At 38.7% G+C, this 21,386-nt stretch overlaps 1 protein-coding gene across 1 annotated transcript in view; it reads right to left on the reverse strand.

Annotated features, from left to right (window-relative positions):
• LOC146558749 (E3 ubiquitin-protein ligase rnf213-alpha-like) overlaps nt 1-21,386 on the reverse strand; it is a 68,849-nt gene that overhangs the window by 12,086 nt on the left and 35,377 nt on the right. Inside the window, exons 36-56 of the mRNA XM_085246754.1 lie at nt 20,971-21,106; nt 20,543-20,728; nt 19,504-19,628; nt 19,238-19,398; nt 18,476-18,676; nt 18,133-18,320; nt 16,822-16,942; nt 16,360-16,460; nt 16,078-16,257; nt 15,082-15,227; nt 14,779-14,881; nt 14,474-14,588; nt 13,718-13,922; nt 13,455-13,633; nt 9,873-9,884; nt 9,324-9,455; nt 8,926-9,036; nt 4,586-4,828; nt 3,924-4,020; nt 2,179-2,213; nt 1,977-2,080 (exon numbers count right to left, since the gene is read on the reverse strand). Of these exons, the coding sequence (XP_085102880.1) occupies nt 1,977-2,080; nt 2,179-2,213; nt 3,924-4,020; nt 4,586-4,828; nt 8,926-9,036; nt 9,324-9,455; nt 9,873-9,884; nt 13,455-13,633; nt 13,718-13,922; nt 14,474-14,588; nt 14,779-14,881; nt 15,082-15,227; nt 16,078-16,257; nt 16,360-16,460; nt 16,822-16,942; nt 18,133-18,320; nt 18,476-18,676; nt 19,238-19,398; nt 19,504-19,628; nt 20,543-20,728; nt 20,971-21,106 (2,881 nt within the window). The remainder of the gene's footprint in view (nt 1-1,976; nt 2,081-2,178; nt 2,214-3,923; nt 4,021-4,585; nt 4,829-8,925; nt 9,037-9,323; nt 9,456-9,872; nt 9,885-13,454; nt 13,634-13,717; nt 13,923-14,473; nt 14,589-14,778; nt 14,882-15,081; nt 15,228-16,077; nt 16,258-16,359; nt 16,461-16,821; nt 16,943-18,132; nt 18,321-18,475; nt 18,677-19,237; nt 19,399-19,503; nt 19,629-20,542; nt 20,729-20,970; nt 21,107-21,386) is intronic.

The following is a 21,386-nucleotide window of genomic DNA, read 5'->3' on the forward strand; positions in this document are numbered from 1 at the left end:
CTGTGGTCCATCATCAAATGTGAGGTTTACAAGGAGGGAAAACAGTACACCTCTCTGAACAGTGTCTGGGAGGCTGTGGTTGCTGCTGCACGCAATGTTGATGGTGAACAGATCAAAACACTGACAGAATCCATGGATGGCAGGCTTTTGAGTGTCCTTGCAAAGAAAGGTGGCTATATTGGTCGCTGATTTGTTTTTGTTTTGTTTTTGAATGTCAGAAATGTATATTTGTGAATGTGGAGATGTTATATTGGTTTCACTGGTAAAAATAAATAATTGAAATGGGTATATATTTGTTTTTTGTTAAGTTGCCTAATAATTATGCACAGTAATAGTCACCTGCACACACAGATATCCCCCTAAAATAGCTAAAACTAAAAACAAACTAAAAACTACTTCCAAAAAAATTCAGCTTTGATATTAATGAGTTTTTTGGGTTCATTGAGAACATGGTTGTTGTTCAATAATAACATTATTCCTCAAAAATACAACTTGCCTAATAATTCTGCACTCCCTGTATAGTTAATATAATATTACCCTTGTGCTGCTTTTAGAAAATTAACTTAGTGACAATTAGTTCACAAGGTTATACTATGCATAAAATATGTATTGTTTTTAAGAGTATACTTGAAGTACAGCCATAACAAGACAAATAAACCCACTCTAACAGAAACAGACCAAACTGCTGCCGTTCTAAAACAAACTGAACTCTGCTTCTTATATTACACACGCAGCATCTACAATCTCAAAAGAAATAATCTCTGGAAGAAAAACCAGCAAACACAGCTAACAAAGAAATTAAAGAAAAAAAAAAACTGTATTGTATACAACAAACAAAAAAAGTATTCTGACTGACATTTTGTCTTTGAAGATATGTGTTACTCTTTCTTTGCGGAAAATTTGATATCACTATGTGACAGCCTCTTTTTAATACATACTGGTTGTGAATACTAACCAGTTTTTCTGCAGTATCCATGAAAAAAAATCTGAACTCATTCTTTACAGTTTTTTTTTTTAAACTAAACCTTTCCAACACAATGAATACACAGAGGTACTGGGTCTGTGACCTAGTGTTTTGTGTGTTTTAGTTTTATTCTTTGATTATTGTTATTTTCTCAGTGTTTCCTGGTTTATTTTGAAACAGTCTTTGTGTCTTTGTCATTGTGTTTAGTGTCATTTCCCCTGTGGCGTCATTATGTCCATTCTAGTTGGCTGTTTCCCCATGTGTTTCCACTTCCCCTCATCACCTCCTGTGTGCATTTAAGTCCTCTGTTTTCCTTTGTTCATTGTCAGGTCATCTGTTTATTCCACATCATAGTTCTCACAGTCTTCATAGTTTTTATAGTTAGTTTTCCAGTTTAGTTGTCATACCTGTTTTGCCTTAGCTTTTGTGTTTTCTCCTTTCATCAGCCCAAATAAAGTCTCGCTTTTGTTTAAAGATTCCTTTCTCAGTGTCTGCTTTTTGGTCCATTCTCAAAAGACATCGCCGTGACAGAGCAATTTAATGATATCAAACTACTGGTCGGAATCGTCTCGTCAGAATTTTCTGTTCACGGTGCAGTCTCATTGTTAAACTTTTTAAATGCACAAAAATGAAAACTTATAAGTTTAAAAAATTGACAATGGGAATTTAGTTTATTTTACTTCACAAAATAAAGGATAATATTGATTTTAAAAAAACAAAACCACTAGCATAACAAATGTGCTTCTTTTAACAGATTTACCAATAAAAAACCAAACTTGAATGATTTCTGTCGTTCATATTTTATACAAGAGAAAGTTTTGTACAAAATCAGTTTATCTGCAATTTTGATGGTTCCCCTGTGCGAAACACCAGAATAATTTCTTTTTAATATTCCAGTATCGTTTTAATAGAAAGGACAAATTATCTAGCAATTTTTTTCTACAAAGTTTTACTTTATCAGTAAAGAGATTTATTTAATGCAGTATTTTGCTTGACAATTACTGACACTCACTCGTGCAACGGAACTTGTGTGAATCCAGGCAAGGCTATGTGATGTTCCCCTCCAACTTCTTCGCCACACTCCAGACATCGGCCTCTCTCCATGGGCTGGCCGCACTGCAGTGCAAGATTAAACATACAGTATAATTATAAAACATCGAGTTTGTAATCATTGTGAAGAATATATTAACTGGAACAGCATAAAAATGGCTTACCATATCAACACAGCATGGGTGATTATTTGGACAGACTGTGAAAAAGACATAATATAGATTAATCTGTGAATTTATGGTCAGGTTTATGCAAATTACTCCTGAACCAAGTCTTACTACCTGATAGCCATCTTGGTAAAACATCTGACCAATCTATATTAACTTTTATTCAATGGTCAGCAAAAATGACCAGCTAAATCTTAAAAACCAACCAAACAAACAAATCTCTAGTGAATTTGCCCCATAATGAAGCTTTTTAATAGCTTTGTGTCCCCTGGAAGTACTATTGGTCGATCGTGGCTCAAGAGTTTGGAGTTCGCCTTGTAATCGGAAGGTTGCCGGTTCGGCTTGGACAGTCTTGGTCGTTGTGTCCTTGGGCAAGACACTTCACCCGTTGCCTACTGGTGATGGTCAGAGGTAGGGCTGCTCGATTATGGCAAAAATGATAATCACGATTATTTTCACTGAAATCGAGATCTCGATTATTTGACGATATTTATTTAACAATAACAATGTATTGAATAATGACTTTAAAGATTGTCAAAAAATAATATGAAATAGTTTGCAAATACTGATAACAGTGCAAATGTTTGCAATATAAAAAATAAATGAAAAATGTAAACATCTTTGCAGTGTTGCTCTGTGGTGCAGCTACGACACCGTAGCAAAGTTTACACACTATGTCTACTTGATCCACGTCTGACTCCGCGAACCCATAATGTTTCCACAACACTGAAGTTTTTTTTTACCTCTCTTTTCAACCAACGGCAGTCACTCTCCTCTCCAAATAACTTCTGCTTAGCTTTCCGAGCTTCCCTCGGGTCCTCTTAATCAGTGGTCCCCAACCCCCGGGTACCGGTCCGTGAGTGGTTTGGTACCGGGCCGTGAGAGTTGAGGCTCAGGTGTGAAATGCATAGTTTTCAGGGTTTTTATCGGTTTTCAGCGTTATTTTGTTATCGTTTTGATCGTTTACTCGGTTTTCCTGGGTCTTTTCATGTGTGTTATGAATAAATTTTCTTTTTTTACGGTACCGGTACTAGTTTTATTTTGTTGTATTTATCCGTGACACCTTAAAGGCCGGTCCATGAAAATATTGTCGGGCATAAACCGGTCCGTGACGCAAAAAAGGTTGGGGACCGCTGCTCTTAATTGTTGTGACACGTGTTCGAAATGCAGAGAGGTGCGCTCGATTTGTTACACGGAGCAGCGCGAGAGTAAAGCACGAGGGAGGGGCTAATAATCGGCTCAGTCATTTTTAATGATCGTTGAAAGCCCAGATCGTAATCGAGATTAAAATTCGATTAATTGAGCAGCCCTAGTCAGAGGGCCCGGTGGTGTCTGGCAGCCTCACCTCTGTCAGTGCGCCCTGGGGTGGCTGTGGCTACAATGTAGCTTGCCATCACAGTGTGAATGTGTGTGTGAATGGGTGGATGACTGAATGTGTAAAGCGCTTTGGGGTCCTTAAGGACTAGTAAAGCACTATACAAATACAGGCCATTAACCATTTGGTGTAGCAGAATTCTACCAAAGATTTCAATTCATGGTTGTTTTGGGTGCCATATCTCTTTTTCATAATGTCTTTCAACTCATTTAAGGTTTAGAATGATGACTGAAATACAGGTTATCCAAATATTTCCTGGTGAGGACAGAAAATCATGTAAAGGTTGTCAAATTGTCAGAATACCCAGTTACAAGAAAAGATAATTAAAAATGAATTTACTTGCATAGATGAAAGGAATAATACTTACCATACCAAGTGAGCTGGCCCCGATAGTGTGTTTCTTGTTGTATGGCTGCCTGGGCAACAGCTAACATGTCATCAGGCATTGTGGGTATAAAAGCCCTCTGTAGGTTAAATTAAGTGAAAATCTAAGAAATGCCATAAAGGTAACATGAATCTTATCTTGCTGAAGTTATCCATTGCAGAGAGTAAGCAGCACAGATGTATCCTTCTTCTATTTTTGAGTGTTATTGTGTTTGCTGAGTTGTATTCCTGGATCCTTTTCTTTTTTGACTTTCTTATTTTGTGCATTTTATCAGCCAGTAAAGACTAGCTTTGCTTTCATCTGCTTCATTTTAACATCTGCCTTAACTATGATATTATCTCAGAGTATCTGTAATGGGAATAATATCTAATATGTGGGAGTTGTGATGATTTAATGGTTAATATTAAAAAAAAGATATTAAATGTGTTGGTCACTGTCCATCATTGAGCACTGTTTACTTTTTGTAGATAAACCTGACTCCATATTACATAGCTCAAAGGCACATTAGCATACCACTATCTTATCCAAACCTAGTCATTTCTGGAAATAAAACTAAAAATCAAGGGTTTGAAATGTGATTCCACAAACTAATGGGTAAAACCATGTGGCTAAATCAATCTTTTATATACAATCACACTGTTTACCTGCATATTTTCAGGTGACAGGCCAATGTGTTTCAGTGGCATCAGGAGAGGATGACTCCCTGTGAGCAGCACAGCTGCTAGATGGATGATCAGCTCGATGACAGTGTTTTCCTCAATGGTATTACCAGGTTGGATGGTAAGAGCTCCCAGTCTGTTATAAATCAATGCTGACGCAAAATTTCTTACTTCTCTTTGAGGCAGGTATCTTGAGCCATTAATGAGGTAATCAAATCCATTACATTGCTGTTGGGATACAGAAAACAACTAAGAGAAGCAACACACTTTTTTTTCTTTTTTTTTTACTGTGTAACAGTGTTAATAATAATAAATGTCTCTCTGTGCAAATGGGTTTAAAAACATAAACAACTGTGGGATACTGTTTGTCCATGATTTGAACTGGGGAATAAATTGTGGCAGGGTAAGCCTGATATCCTGATATTTGTATCCCACTGTATTTTTTTTATATATATATAAAGAGCTAATATCACCAAAATTTCATTATAAGAAGTGTTTGTGAACTAAAAATCAATAATTTGGGATGCTGTTTGTCCGTGATTTGGACAGCCCAGTGTGTGGTCCTGACGCAGGGGAGACAAATTCTGATGGGGAGACCTACCTTGGCACCGCTGTTGTGCAGGCGAAGCCAAAGACAAGATATGTTTCATCATATTTTCTAGTCTTTGGTTTCGAAGGAAGTTGGTTTGGAATCATATTTGGCGATGCTTCATTCTCTGCTTTGCATTTGTGTGGGAGCCCCGTCAAAAACCCGTCCATTATGCTAGCAGTGTCCGGGCATCCTTTTTTTTTTTTTTAATTCTTACCCCGCCCCCACTTTGGGAACCTCTGCCTTAATACATTAACAAGGCAATCTGTGATATAATAGTCTAACTAGCTGTAGATATTGACAGTTAACCATGTTATACACAGATCAAGCCCTCTAATTTAGCATTAATTTTTTAATACGCTTTGTGATAAATCAAGATGTAGGCCAGTGTTTTAGCTTAGCTTGGGCCAGGTCTGGCAATGATACCCTGTTTACGCGATGGCATGCCATATCTGGCTCGATTGTGGTTTGGGTTAAGTGGCCCAGGCTCATAGAAAACAGGTCTGGCCCGGATCTGGCATCAAGCTGGCACTTCTGACTGACTGGTGTCATAGCAGAGTGTATGTTATGGTCCTAGCTGGCCCTTCTGAAACTGCCCTTGTGTGGGTGTGGTGTTTTTTTCTCCGCCTCTTCCTCTCTTGCCCCACCCCTCTGTCTCTCTCTTGCTCTTCTCTCTCCCCAGGACACAGCTGCTGCTCATTGGCCTCATTTACCACCTGGGCCCAGTCAGCAATCACCTGTCTGAGGTCATATAAGCTGGGGATGAACTGGATGTATGAGGGTGGTTTTCGCTGGTGTAGCCACTTTGTGGTCTAGGTGTGTGATTTTCGTGTCGTGTCGTGTCGTGTCGTGTCGTGTCGTGTCGTGTCGTGTCGTGTCGTGTCGTGTCGTGTCGTGTCGTGTCGTGTCGTGTCGTGTCGTTGGGGAAGCAGTGTCGCTGCTACATGTGAGTAGTGTGGGCTTGTGGGCCTCGGCAGCAGTAAAGCTAGCTGCTGCTAGTGACAGGGTGAGCTTGTGGGCCCCTGGAAGTGCCTCCTCGTGGTGTGGAGTTTGTTTGGTTGTTGTGGGTGGCTGTAGCTCAGGTGGCAGAGCAGGTCAGCCACTAATCAGAGGATCGGTTCGATCCCAGGTTGCCTCCTGGCCTCATGCCAAATATCCTTGGGCAAGATACTAACCCCATGTTTGCCTACTGGTGGTAGGCAAGAGGGCCCGGTGGCGCCAGTGTCCGGCAGCCTCGCCTCTGTCAGTGCGCCCCAGGGCAGCTGTGCCATTGCCTGTGTGTGTGAATGGGTGGATGACTGAATGTAGTGTAAAGCGCTTTGGGGTCCTTAGGGACTGAGTAAAGCGCTATACAAATGCAGGCCATTTACCATTCTTTGTTGTTGCAACCTCTTTATGTTAAGATTAATCAAATCAAATCACTTTTATTGTCACATCACATGTGCAGGTACATTGGTACAGCACATGTGAGTGAAATTCTTGTGTGTGAGCTTCACAAGCAACAGAGTTGTGCAAAATACAATAATGTAAACAAGCAAAATACAAGAATGGCTACATCTGAAACTAATAAATATATGTACAATATATAATAGTATATGCATTTCTGGATGTGTATACTAAATATTTTTCTGTGTGTGTGTGTGTGTGTGTGTGTGTGTACACACACATATTTTACAAATTAAATAGAGTAAACAATAAATAAAATATATAAAAATATACAGAGTTGAGACATGAGATTATCTATAATAAAAACTATTTTATTTACTAAACACCTCTGTCTGTTCTCCTTTCATTCTGTTATGGACCCATTTGTTACCAGTCCCCACACACACCCCTAGACCTTCATTGTGGGGACGTAACAGTGTATGTCAACCAGATGTGGGCCAGGTCTGGCAATGATGGCAGTTTTTATGTTCCTATTTTAGTTAGAAGACACAAATGCCATGTTGCAATACTATACTGCTATGGTAGCCAGTGTTTCAAATGCAGGTTTGTGAGTGTACACTTTATCCAAAACCTAGTGAGGGTTTACTCATGTTTACCAATGGGATTTGGGATTTTATTCATGAGTGATGTTAAGGTGGAGTGCAACTTGGACTGGCAGATTGGTGTAGCCTCAGCAGTAATGCACTGTACCAGACTATTATAGAGAAGAGAGAACCAAGATGTAATTTCAGTTACTGTATCTGCATTCCAGCACTCACCTACGGTCATGAAATCTTGGGAGTGACCAAAAGAGCAGGGTCATGAGTACAAATGACCAGTGATGGGAATAACGGCGTTATTCCCATCACTGCAAAAACAATCACATGAGTGCTGCTGTTTGACTGAGGAAGAATAAAGTAGTCGTAGTAAACCAATCACATGACCACTTCCAGATGACAAAGCAACAAGGTGACATATACCAGTTTTTAAATTGTGTTGATAGGCCACGTAAAACCAGAGTCATGATAAACAATATATACGAGTCGTGTTTTCCTGAATACTTTCATCACGTTTACTGTGTAAGGGCAGCGCTAGCAAGCACTCTCTACATATGACCAAAAAATAAAACAAAAAACAGCCCTTTCGTGTTTGTGGAAAAATGTACAATGTCGACCAATCAAAAAATGATACGGCAACATGACATTTGGTTGTTTAGGAAGAGGGGGAAGTTTTAGGAGTGACGGCGAGAAAGAGAGAGACAGAAAGAGAGCGGAAATGAGAGAGAGCGAGTTTTGAGCTGTGAGACATTTGTGACGTTTAGCGTGTTTGGAGTGTGTAGTTAATGTGTTGTCTTGTGTAGTGTAGTGGATAGTTTTGTGTTGTGGGTCAGAACAATGAGGCGACTGCTGAATGTTACAGGTGCTACCAAAAAGTCACCAAAGGCAGATTACAGTGTAAACGGTGTCTCCAGGTAGAAAACAGGAGTGATACACCTGCTGCTGTCAGACCTGCAGGTATCAGGCTGTGATGTTCTCCTTTATAGTGGACAGAAATTATTTTTTAGAGTGGCACAAATAATTTGTGTGGCATCTTATTGAATTCAGAACACCTGATTGTTATGTAAATAGTTTGAAATGGTTAGTTAAAAAGGGTAAAAGGTAAATGGCTGCAAATAACTTTGTTGTTTGCAAAACTTGTGCATATGATTTTAAAATTTACAATTTATATTTGCATTTAAAGTTATGAAAAACATGTTTGTGGTTGTTACAGTAAAAACTATAACTTTTTCTACTCGGATTTTATGTTTTTGTCTGATTTTAGATCAGTTTTACTAATATAGTATGTCAAAATGAAAACATAACTGTAAATTCAGACACATGAGATTGTGCTGAAAAGGATGATACCAAACAAGGCAAATTAAATAGTTTTTAAAGGTGAAATGTAGAGGGAAAATCAAAAGTAGTCAAAAATATGCCAATTATATCCTGGACCCCAGAGGGTTAAACTTTTTTTTTTTTTTTAAGTAACGCAATAGTTACTTTTCCTAGTAATTAATTACTGTTAGAATCTTGTAACTCAGTTACTAACTCAGTTACTTTTTGGAAGAAGTAACTAGTAAGTATAATTGCCCAACTTGCTCAACACTGCAAATGACTGAAATTACTTTCCTCTGACAGAATTAAGACAGTGGGATAGAGCGTGGAGTAGAGCTGTTTCTTAAAATTATTATCTCCACTGGAGATAAAAAAAAACTAAGTTAGCAGTGTCTGAATGCATTTTCTCCAGATTCTAATTTTGCCACTGTTCATACCTTGGGAGTAGGATGAAGACCCCTGTTTTCAGATCTGTACAGAGTTGTAACCTCTCGGAAAAGAGCCAGCAGGAGGAACACTGTCCGATTCCTTTGTGTAGCCATACATTTCTAGTGTATTTCAAATAAAAACAATAATAAAAATCACAAGTATAAATAAAGCTGCAAGAAAAAATGGGCATATAGAGTACAGCACTATGGTGAGTACAATAACTATACAACTAAGCATTTACGGTCTTAGCAGTGATACTGTACAACATCACTTGCAGTGCTCTATGAATAATGAGAAGTGTTTCAATAAACTACCCACCCACAGTTTCATCAAAACAATATAACAGTAATAGGTAGATGAAACATGAAGGAGTGTCCGTAATATATTTATTACAGGACAGAAATACCTCACAGACTTCTTCTATCTGCTCGATGTTGCCGTCTACTAGTGCCTTGGCAACTGCATCTCTCACAGCCTTGTACTCCTCTCCATACACAAGATACTGGTCCATCAGGCCTCCATCTTCATTCTTTTGACACTGTGAATGAAATTACAAAGCAAATATGTTTAAGTACATAAATTAGACCTGAGTTATTCTGGTGACTATGAATTAGTTGGATAACTGGCATAAGTTGTACACCATAGTTTGTTTCAGTGTTTGTAAATGAAAAGCTACAATCAAATAATTAATGTCTGCTATGGGTGGACCTTGTAGTTCCATGCCCATTCATACTTGAAAGAGTAGTTGTCAAACAGCTAACTGATATCTACAGTTAGCTGTTTGAATTCTGATATCTAGTTAATATCTACAGTTAGCTGTTTTTGTTTCATCTACAGAGGAATGGCTTATTTGAAGAGTTTCAGTCAGGTTTCAGAGCTCATCAAAGCACAGTACCCATAGGTAATATGGGTACTGCGCTGCAGTGGTTTGTATCATATCTGTCTAATAGACAACTTGTTCATGTAGCTGTAGCTCAGGTGGCAGAGCAGGTCAGCCACTAACCAGAAGGTTGGTGATTTGATCCCAGGCTGCTCCAGTCTGCATGCCAGATACTAACCCCATGTTGCTCTCCGATGCATCCATCGGAGTGTGAATGTGTATAAATGTTAGATACTTAGCACTTAAGAAGGTGTGATTGGGTGAATGCATTAGTGCTTTGAGTGCTCAGACAGAGTAGAAAAGCGCTATATAAGAACCATTCTATTTACCAAATGGAGAGAACTCTTCACACAATAAGGTTAATTATGGAGTTCCACAGGGTTCAATGTTAGGACCAATTCTGTTTACATTATACATGCTTCCCTTAGGCAGTATTATCAGAAGGCATAGCATACATTTTCACTGCTATGCAGATGACACCCAACTCTATCTGTCCATGAAGCCAGATAACACCAGCCAGACAACACACACTGCAGGAATGTCTTAAAGGCCTGGATGGCATTTAAATTTTCTGCTTCTAAATTCAGATAAAACTGAGGCTATTGTACTCGGCCCAAATATGGTATCTAACCAGAGTTTTATATATTAAAAAAAATATGTAGGACTGCTTTCTTTCATTTGAACAATATATCTAAAATTAGAAATAGCCTGTCTCAGAGTGATGCTGAAAAACTAGTTCATGCATTTAGTACTTCTAGGCTGGACTATTGTAATTCATTATTATCAGGATGTCCTAAAAAACTCCCTGAAAAGCCTTCAATTAATCCAAAATGATGCAGCAAGAGTACTGACAGGGCAAGGCAAGGCAAATTTATTTGTATAGCACAATTCAACAACAAGGTGATTCAAAGTGCTTTACAGAGACATTAGAAACAAAAACAAATAAAAAGCATGATTTAAAATTGATTAAAACAAGCAAACAAACAAACTAACTAAACACACACATTTCACACCTGTTCGCGCGATCTGAACCCTTATCGTAAGGGGAGCTACCAGTCCTTCTGTGGACGAGGTACTTTCTATTTTAAATTCCCTGAATTTAAAATACTCTCTAGACCCAGTCTAGACCTAGTTGGGGAGCTACCCAGAGCTCTAATCCCACACCTGTTCGCGCGATCTGAACCCTTATCGAAAGGGGAGCTACCAGTCCTTCTGTGGACGAGCTACTTTCTATTTTAAATTCCCTGAGTTTAAAATACTCTCTAGACCCAGTCTAGACCCAGTTGGGGAGCTACCCAGAGCTCTAATCCCACACCTGTTCGCGCGATCTGAACCCTTATCGAAAGGGGAGCTACCAGTCCTTCTGTGGACGAGCTACAGTGGGGCAAAAAAGTATTTAGTCAGCCACCGATTGTGCAAGTTCCCCCACCTAAAATGATGACAGAGGTCAGTAATTTGCACCAGAGGTACACTTCAACTGTGAGAGACAGAATGTGAAAAAAAAAAAAAAATCCATGAATCCACATGGTAGGATTTGTAAAGAATTTATTCGTAAATCAGGGTGGAAAATAAGTATTTGGACAATAACAAAAATACAACTCAATACTTTGTAACATAACCTTTGTTGGCAATAACAGAGGTCAAACGTTTACTATAGGTCTTTACCAGGTTTGCACACACAGTAGCTGGTATTTTGGCCCATTCCTCCATGCAGATCTTCTTGAGAGCAGTGATGTTTTGGGGCTGTCGCCGAGCAACACGGACTTTCAACTCCCGCCACAGATTTTCTATGGGGTTGAGGTCTGGAGACTGGCTAGGCCACTCCAGGACTTTCAAATGCTTCTTACGGAGCCACTCCTTTGTTGCCCGGGCGGTGTGTTTTGGATCATTGTCATGTTGGAAGACCCAGCCTCGTTTCATCTTCAAAGTTCTCACTGATGGAAGGAGGTTTTGGCTCAAAATCTCACGATACATGGCCCCATTCATTCTGTCCTTAACACGGATCAGTCGTCCTGTCCCCTTGGCAGAAAAACAGCCCCATAGCATGATGTTTCCACCCCCATGCTTCACAGTAGGTATGGTGTTCTTGGGATGCAACTCAGTATTCTTCTTCCTCCAAACACGACGAGTTGAGTTTATACCAAAAAGTTCTACTTTGGTTTCATCTGACCACATGACATTCTCCCAATCCTCTGCTGTATCATCCATGTGCTCTCTGGCAAACTTCAGACGGGCCTGGACATGCACTGGCTTCAGCAGCGGAACACGTCTGGCACTGCGGGATTGGATTCCCTGCCGTTGTAGTGTGTTACTGATGGTGACCTTTGTTACTTTGGTCCCAGCTCTCTGCAGGTCATTCACCAGGTCCCCCCGTGTGGTTCTGGGATCTTTGCTCACCGTTCTCATGATCATTTTGACGCCATGGGATGAGATCTTGCGTGGAGCCCCAGATCGAGGGAGATTATCAGTGGTCTTGTATGTCTTCCATTTTCTGATGATTGCTCCCACAGTTGATTTTTTCACACCAAGCTGCTTGCCTATTGTAGATTCACTCTTCCCAGTCTGGTGCAGGTCTACAATACTTTTCCTGGTGTCCTTCGAAAGCTCTTTGGTCTTGGCCATGGCGGAGTTTGGAGTCTGACTGTTTGGGGCTGTGGACAGGTGTCTTTTATACAGATGATGAGTTCAAACAGGTGCCATTCATATAGGTAACGAGTGGGGGACAGAAAAGCTTCTTACAGAAGCACATATTTGAAGTTTACAGAGCTACATTCTCTCCTGAAAATAACTTAAAAGTTTATTTTGTGATGCAGAAAGAGTAGTATTTAAAAGTTTTTAGCGTTTGAGTTTTGGACGAAATGCATTCTGCGATATTTGGCTGTACCAAGTCCACACAAGTCACAACCAATGCATGCTTGATAAAACGGAAGGAGCGAGAGCACATCTGGAAATTTTTATTGTTCTCGGCTTGATGTGTACTTTGAATTGGAACAGTACTTGGTCTCCGACAGATGACGTATCACAAATTCACGAGAACACAGGAACACACAAGTACACATATTGAGACACGGCCCCGCCATTACTCCAATGACTGTCCTTTAGTATTTTTCCATCCCCCTCCCAACAACAACCCAGTACAAACGTTTCTACCTCTTATCATTCACCTGATACCACGGCTTACACTTCTGTCTAAAATGTTGCAGGGCAGCGGTCCCCAACCTTTTGTGCGCCACGGACCGGTTTATGCCCGACAATATTTTCACGGACCGGCCTTTAAGGTGTCGCGGATAAATACAACAAAATAAAACTAGTACCGGTACCGAAAAAAAGAAGATTTATTCATAACACAAGTGAAAAGACCCAGAAAAACCGAATTAACGATCAAAACGATAACAAAATAACGCTGAAAACCGATAAAAACCCTGAAAACCATACATTTCACACCTGAGCCTCAACTCTCACGGCCCGGTACCAAACGACTCACGGACCGGTACCGGTCCGAGGCCTGGGGATTGGGGACCGCTGTTGTAGGGTCTTTACCTTATATAATAAAGTGCCATGAAATAACTTTTGATGTAATTTCATACTCTGGAGGAAAGTACATGAATTTTTGACTCATATTTTTGCCAGTAAAATAACTCATGACTGTTGAAGTACCTCTTCAGGGAAAATCCAGAAGAACTCAGGTTGTTTCACCATTGTTTGAACGTACTCAACACCCTGTGATTCGCTGAGCTTGCGGATGAGGTAAACACGGTACCAGTTATTCCCACTGTCCTCACAGAGCTTTATCACCGTGTTTAGAAAATCTTCTGCCCCATCTGGGACATGGTTGCCTGCAACAACGACAGACTGGTTGTTTTAGTTCCTAAGCACTGGAAACTATAGTAGCGCAATGCAGTAGTGAAGTTATATCTCACCTGACAGTCTGTCACTGATGAGCTGGGAAGCCATGATGAGGGTCACACGCAGTCGGGCAATATGCTGGAGGTGTTGAATAGAGACTGTTGCTGGAGCAGAAGTGACTTCAGCCAAAAAGGACTGCAGGAACTGTGTTTCATTAATGAAACACTGTAACTCTGCAGCTTTGTTGCCCTCCTGAGGCATTTTCTCCCAGATGGAGTCCTGCAAATATCACCAGTTAACTGTCACTTCATCTGACGTCTATCAGCAACAAGCAAAAAAACCAAGGACTTTGTCATACTGCTGGTATTCAAACTGTGCCCTGTTCAGATATAGCTGGATAACTACATATGTTTGAGAATACATAAACAACTCCTGTATACTGAAACTACTTTTACATTTACATTAAATCCAGCACAGAGGACTCCTCCTTCTGCTGATCACTAGTTTAAGTTTCATTCCAGAAGGAGAATATTTACATTATGTTAGTGGGTTTCACGTTCATGTTCACAACTATAAGTAAAAAAAAGACCAAACAGTAGAAAACAGAATTTCAGATGTCCTTTTAGAGACTTTTGCTTTTGGAGAATAATACATGCTCCCTAAAAGGTTGTGGTTATTCTTTAGTTACCACTTGCTTTAGAAAAATAAAATAAAAAGTCTTTATAAATCCTTTTTTATTCCTAAAAAGGAGAAACCTTCTTCTCATCAGTTTATTTGTGTAATGTAACACTATTAAATGCAATTTCCAAAGGTTTTCTTTCTAGTTTTACCTCCAAACAGTTGATGTATAAGGCATAGAGCTCTGTTTTATCCACATCATCAACAAATCTGCTTTCTTCAACAGATGACAAATGCTGCTGCAAATATTTCATGACCTCTTCAAAGCTGAAACACAGTTAGGTCAATCATAGAGGGTAAGGTAAACAAGTTCAAGTCTTTTCACACATTTTATCACTAAACATGCAAAATTCCCAATGCTGAGAAACTTTTCAACACTGCTCAAAACATTGAAACATCTATGTTAATTCAGACTAAGAGTAATTTTACAGTGACATATTTATAGTAGGATGCCTACCTGAATTTCAGTAGCAGTTTGAGAATTACAGATCGCACAACTGGGTTTTTATCTGGAGACTCGTCAAAAGGTGATAAAGCTTTGGTGTGAATCTCTTTCTGTTCTGTTTGGAAAATAATCTAAAGTTAACATTAAAAAAGACCAATAGTAATTTATTCTAGCAGATTTTGATCACTTTTTTGTAATTTTTGAAATCTGGAAGAAAATGATTTATATTATTTATGGTTGTAGTGATCACATGAGAAATTATCCCTGGATTCCAGATTCTTTAGAGAAGAAGGTGAAAAACCCCCAAAGTGGTACCTGTCTCCGTCATCAGGTAGGAAAAAAGGTGTGCGATGACACCTCCATCTGGAGGTGTATTGTCCTTGAAGCACATAGTAGAGAGCAGATCAATAAAGAAACTGTTGCAACGTTGCCTGAATCCTGCATTTTTCTTGATAGATGCTCTGGAGAGATACAAAATGTAAATTAGCATAATGTATATGCACTATGCCAAACGTTAAGCTTTGTAACCTGATTCCCCAGAACTGATTCTCTCTCAGGATCTCAATGTGCTTACTGATACTGTGTTTTATGCACACTACAAAACAATATTTTTAATTATAAAGTGAAACTCTTGAGATTGAGACTCTCTTTTGCAAGAGTGTCCTGGGATGACATAGCATTAACTTAGCTTTTATTCTCAAGGCAGAAGAAACCTGAGCTCCTAGAGAAAACCTTCACAAGCACAGGTCAAATATGCAACCTCAACAAAGAACAACCTTACCCAGGTTTGACCCCATGACCATGTTGCTGTGAGGCAAAAGTGCTAAGCAACAAGCCACTGTACGTCTTCTATATTTGAAAATGTTGTAGAATGAATGGGTGACACATCGATTATAAGTGGCAGCCTGTAACTATATTTCATAAAGGCAAATATGGCAATCCTGCCATAACAGTTGAACCAGGGAAGGCGCAAAAGGAGCCAATCTTGTTACCCTGACGCATACAGACAGTAGTAGGTTCCACCTGTGTGATGTTTTGCATATCTACTTATTATCATTTAGGTAATTCCTTCAAATACTCTAGTAGGATAAGCCTGTAACACGTATCATGTCAGCACTCTGGATTGAACCTTTGCTGAAGCCTTAAGATTGAAAAACTTTGCAAATACTCTTTAAGTTTAAAGCTGTTTAAGGTATTTCTGAGAAGGTTGTAATATAAAGCAGCTGTATAGTTATGAATGTGAAAAACAGCCAATTCCTGTGAATGTTTACACATGCGTTATCAGCTATTTACACAAATAAACAATCTCACCTTGTGTCTTCAGAAACATGTGGCTGGAAGTCATCTGGTAATTGTTGGCGGCAGGTGGGACAGAACGCCTGTCCTGCATCAAGGCTTTCCTTGATACACGTTAAGCAGTAGATGTGATAGCATGGCAGCCCCACTGGTTCTAGAGGCTCTCTCATGCACACCCCACATTCACCTCCAAACCTTCAGGAAAATGCAACCAACATCAATCAAATTACCTTTAAATTCTTCCATATTTCATATAAATTCATTTAAAGGCCAGCTTAAAGCAAAACAAGGCTTTACCTGAAAATCTGATTAGTTGCCCCCTGTTTACAGGACTTCAGGACTTCAACTACTGCTTCAAAAGCCTGTGTAGACTTTACATCCGAGTTTGTCTCCACAGCCTTAAACATAGGTTAAAATAATAAAGAATACAGTAATTATAATCATTATATTAATTTATTTAAGACAGAAGAACAAAACAATCTTATGCCCAACTAAGGTGCTTTGTCTCATTAAAACAGACTTCTGTGCAATATGGACAGGTTACAGACAAAAAGAGTGCCTCCATCATCTTGCGTAGGCGAAATTGCTGATGTATTGGAGAATACAGAGGTCTTTTCATTTTGTAAATTAAACCTAAATCAAACAATTTGCGCTGAATAATGATTGGTTATTTGACTAGGTGTGACTGTGACCTTTGATTTAAAACAAAACAAAACATAAACTAAAAACAAACACACACATATACACAAACACACTTACTCTACTAAGGGTTTTAATGTGGTTCAGGACCAGTGTCCTGAGCTGATTGTCTTCATTTTGGAAACCCAGCACCAAATGTTCCACAAACAACGAGAGGATGTAGATGCGTTTCCAACCATGACTGCAAAATATTACAGACCATGATCAAAGTTAGTATGTTCTTGATTTTTTATATTTATATATTAGATATATATATATATATATATATATATATATATATATATATATCTATCTCTACACTAATGATAGACTAATGATATGAGCTGTGTCATATCATCCTGGTCATTTTTATGTGATATAAAATATTTATGCTTCAAACAACAAGATAAGCTTAGGCACGACTGAGCTCCGTGCCAGCCTCTAAAGACAATTGAGTAAAAAACATGGAGCTACTTAAATAACCAATAACAAAGCAGAGTACAAAATATGGAAGACTATGAAGAAGGAGACACTAGTAGCTGTTGATGTGCCACCCAAATGTAAACAACTGACTCAACAAGCTACACTTGCTAATTATCAGGAAGAGCCAGCGGTGGATGGAAACTTATGCTGTGGTCACATAGTGGTAAAGCAGGACAAGAAGTTGGCTGAAAAGCTTGACCCAACATACAATGTCCCAAATAGAAAATAATTTTCAGTTTTATTATGTGATGATACTGTGCAGCATTGTAGAATTACACAGTTGAGTTGAGTTACAGTTAGTGTTCAACTAGTACTAGTGGTTATTACATACTTAGAATTTCCAGGAAGATATTACATAGGCTACTTTTGTGCTTACATTTGACTTATACTGGGTCATTTATACTGGCAATATATTCACACTTAAAATGAGATTATGCCATCATTGACAGCAGCTCATTGGAAAAGAGGACAATGCCCTTTATTTTGTTTGCACTAATACATGTTGCTGCCCGCAAGCTGCAATCACACAAAAAAAAAGTTCAGTTTTTTGTTTCTATATCATCAGAAATATCATTATTATATTTCTTATAATGTTTTGACATAACTTTAGGGCTATATCACCCACCCCTACAGCACTATCAAAGTCAGCATTTTACACCTGTGCTAGGATTTACTAAACATGTTGGTTAGCAATGGGGGGAAGCATAAGTTGACACTTTAATGTCCCAGATCTTATGTTTAAATAGGTGTGCTACATCTTTGCTAAAATAAGAATATACTGCATTAAAAAATCCCCATAACTTTAAGTCATAACAATAAATAACTACAAAAATCTTTCGCAGTTTCTTTCAGTCAACACTAGAGAGAACTGGGCAACAAAATTCTACTTTCACTGCATCAGTATCTTACCTGACGTCACGGAGTACTTTCTTGCAGTGCTCACCATATTGTTGACGATTATTTTGAGAGCAAATCAATTCCAGTGAAGCCTGCACTTTCTTCACCTTCCTCAGCCAATGCTGGCAGCGGATATCACTCTCTAAATTACAAGGTTCCAGGCTTTCAACACATGCCGTGGCTGCATAGACATCCAAAACCTACAGCAGAACAAAACAGTTTGTAAGTGATTAAGCAGTTTTCTAATATTTATAATATCCTTTGAATAGTTCTATGATTGTTAAAAATATCCACACCCTAAAGGCAATTTTATAAATAAATTCTCAGAGCACCAGGAATGAAGAAATACACTTACCATTTCAGGACAACGTCTAATTTGCTGGTTTCTTTGCAAAGGTGAAACAATTTCAGTGTGTAGAGAAATCATCCGTGAAAGGTTCTGAAGACGGCTTTGGCAAAAATGATAGGCAATGTGGATGAGCGGTAGAGAAAGCTCATCATCTTGTTTTTGTCTCTGTATTTCGTCAACACAGCTGGCCATGGCCTGACAAAGTAGCTGAGGAGTAAAGGCCCAAGTAGATTATTGACACAATATTTGTTTGGAATATTAGCAACTTAAACTGGCATTACATTTAATGTATTATTTTGATTGAAAAAATTCCGAATGATGCTTTACTCTGAGCCATGTAAAGCATCAAATACAAAGTGTAATTAACAAAGCATTGCTTTGATCTGCTCCACATTGTTGCTATGCATTATAATACTTCCACACTCATTCCAGCAAACTTATATTTGAACCTTTAAAGTTACCTTTAATGATTAGTTTTTACCAGTACTTTGATGAAAAGATTTAGCTAATCCTAATTGCTCCACTATATTAGAGTGTAGTAAACTGGACGGTTGTGACAACTGAGAAAAGTTTGTGCAGTGATTTTTTTCTTCTTATTGGATTTTATGTTGTTGGGTAGTGGGATTTACCTCAAACCAAAGGTAACATTAATCGAACATAAGCATTTTCAAGAAAACATGAAGCAAGCCTACCGTATATTTGAGGAAATGAAAAGTCACATTGTACTAATGGAGACAGTTATTGTGCATTTTCCTTCATTCATCTCACCTCTAATTTTTCATCTGATGCCACTTTCATGGTCATGGAAACAAAATCCTGCAGGTACTTTTTGAAAAATTCTTTTTTCAATTTTTCATTCACATTTTTTGCCATGTAAGTGCCAAGTGGAGTTTTCAAGAACAAATCATGGAAATCCCCAAACGAATGCTCTGTAAGAAAAATTTAAAAAGGTAAGAGTTCCATTAATATATTAGGATTCAATTTAAAAAAAGGTTTAAACTAACAATTAAAGCACAACTTCAAGGCATATTTACTTTGATGTTTTGATTGTCTTGCTTGCATCATGAGCCCATCTAGGAAGTCTTTGATCCACCAACTGAATGGCATGCGGCAGCACATGGTGTGGCCACCTGTGATGTGGCTTTGTACCATTAATACTCTGTAAAAGTAAGAGGGCCAAGATTAAATTTTTTTTTACAAATGCTATTTTTAAATAGATGATGTGCCAGAAAATTAACCACTTTGACAAGAGTAATTTTACCACTGATCATTTAAAAAGACTGTCCCTTACAAAACCCCAAAGTCACACAATTTGCACTGAATACACTGACCAGCTACTTAATTAGTTACAATTGTTCAGCTGCTCATTAACTTTCTAATCAGCCAAAGACAGTAACTCAGTGCATTTAGACAAAACAACCTGATCATCAATTGGTATTTTAAAACATAATCATTGCTAGGGTTGCATCTCTGAACACAAACACATCAAATCTTAAAGCAGGTGGGCTTCTAAAGCTGCAGAAGACAACACTGGATACAATTCCTGTTAGCTAAGAACAAGAAAGTGAGGCTACCATTTGTATGAACTTGCCAAAGCTGGAGAGTGTCAAATTCTTCTATTGCACCCTTATGGATCCATCCTACTTTGTATCAATAGTTCCAGCTGCTGCTGGTGTAATGGTGTGGGAGATATCCTTTGGCCAAACCATGGGCCTCTTAGTACCAACTACATGTAATTTAAAGACCATAGCCTACGTATTACAGGTGACAATGTTCATTCCTTTGTGATGACAGTGTACCCATCTGATGGCTGCTTTGCACTATGTCACAAAGATCAAATCATCACAAACTGGTTTCTTGAGCATGAGAAAGAATTCTCTGCACTCAAATGGCCTCCACAGTTACCAAATTTCAATCCAATAGATGTGGGAGTTTGACATCAGAGATGTGCAACCAACAAATTTTCATCAACTGTGTGATGCTATCATATCAATATGCACAAGAATTAGGCAGTTCTGAAGGCAAAGGGGTCCAATCTGATATGAGCAAATACCATAACCAAAAGATACCTACTTGTTTTCCACCCTCACATACGGCACACTGAGCATCTCTTTGTTCCCAAAAATTTCAAGCCAGAGATTCCTGATATCTTCTTCATCATCCAAGAGAAGGTCCATATTGCAGTCTCGGTCAATGATTGAGACCAAGTAGGCCAGAAGTGGAGTGACAACCGCTTGGATTTTCCTCCACAGTGTGTGTCTGAAAGAAATATTCATGCAACTTTCATAAAATCAGCCTGACATCTGCTGATATCAACCCAGGGTTACAGGTGAGACAAGTAACTGTTGTGTCTTGTTTGGAGTTGCGTATTTTACATTTGACATAAAATGTATTTCAATAAATGATGAATAAGTGATTTAATGAAATACACCCCCCCCCCCCCCCCCCGGCAAAAAAAAGAGAAAAAAGTATGGCATGAGGCAAATGTTACAGAAACTTACAGAAATGTCCCTCCTTCTTGAAGAGAAATGACATTAGATGCCTCATTCAGGACCCAGCTTTTTGGATTGGGGATGTTGACCTCATAATCCTTTAACAGTGAGTGAAGACGCTTCCTCACAATTTCTGCAAACACTCCTTGAAAACAAAATTAATTTATGTCATCACATTTTTTCATCAAAATGCATTTTGGCTGCAGTTTCATTGTAGCTGTCCATAACACTGACCCTACTGCGAGGTAAATATGAATCTGTGAGTTTTGTTTGAAACTTGTGTCTTAAGTTGCCATGTAAAACGGGCTGACTGTTAGCTGCGATTAGCCGCTAACTTAGCCTAGTATGTTTGCTTAGCTCATGTCCTGCTCTGTACTCATGTATTTAGCAAATGTTAATATTGCTGACAGAGTATGTAACAGTAT

This window comes from Mchenga conophoros, linkage group LG15 (genome assembly GCF_057382185.1).
Source record: "Mchenga conophoros isolate Kocher_MC1m ecotype Shallow Benthic linkage group LG15, M_conophoros_male_GT1.1, whole genome shotgun sequence".
Lineage (NCBI taxonomy): Eukaryota > Metazoa > Chordata > Actinopteri > Cichliformes > Cichlidae > Mchenga > Mchenga conophoros.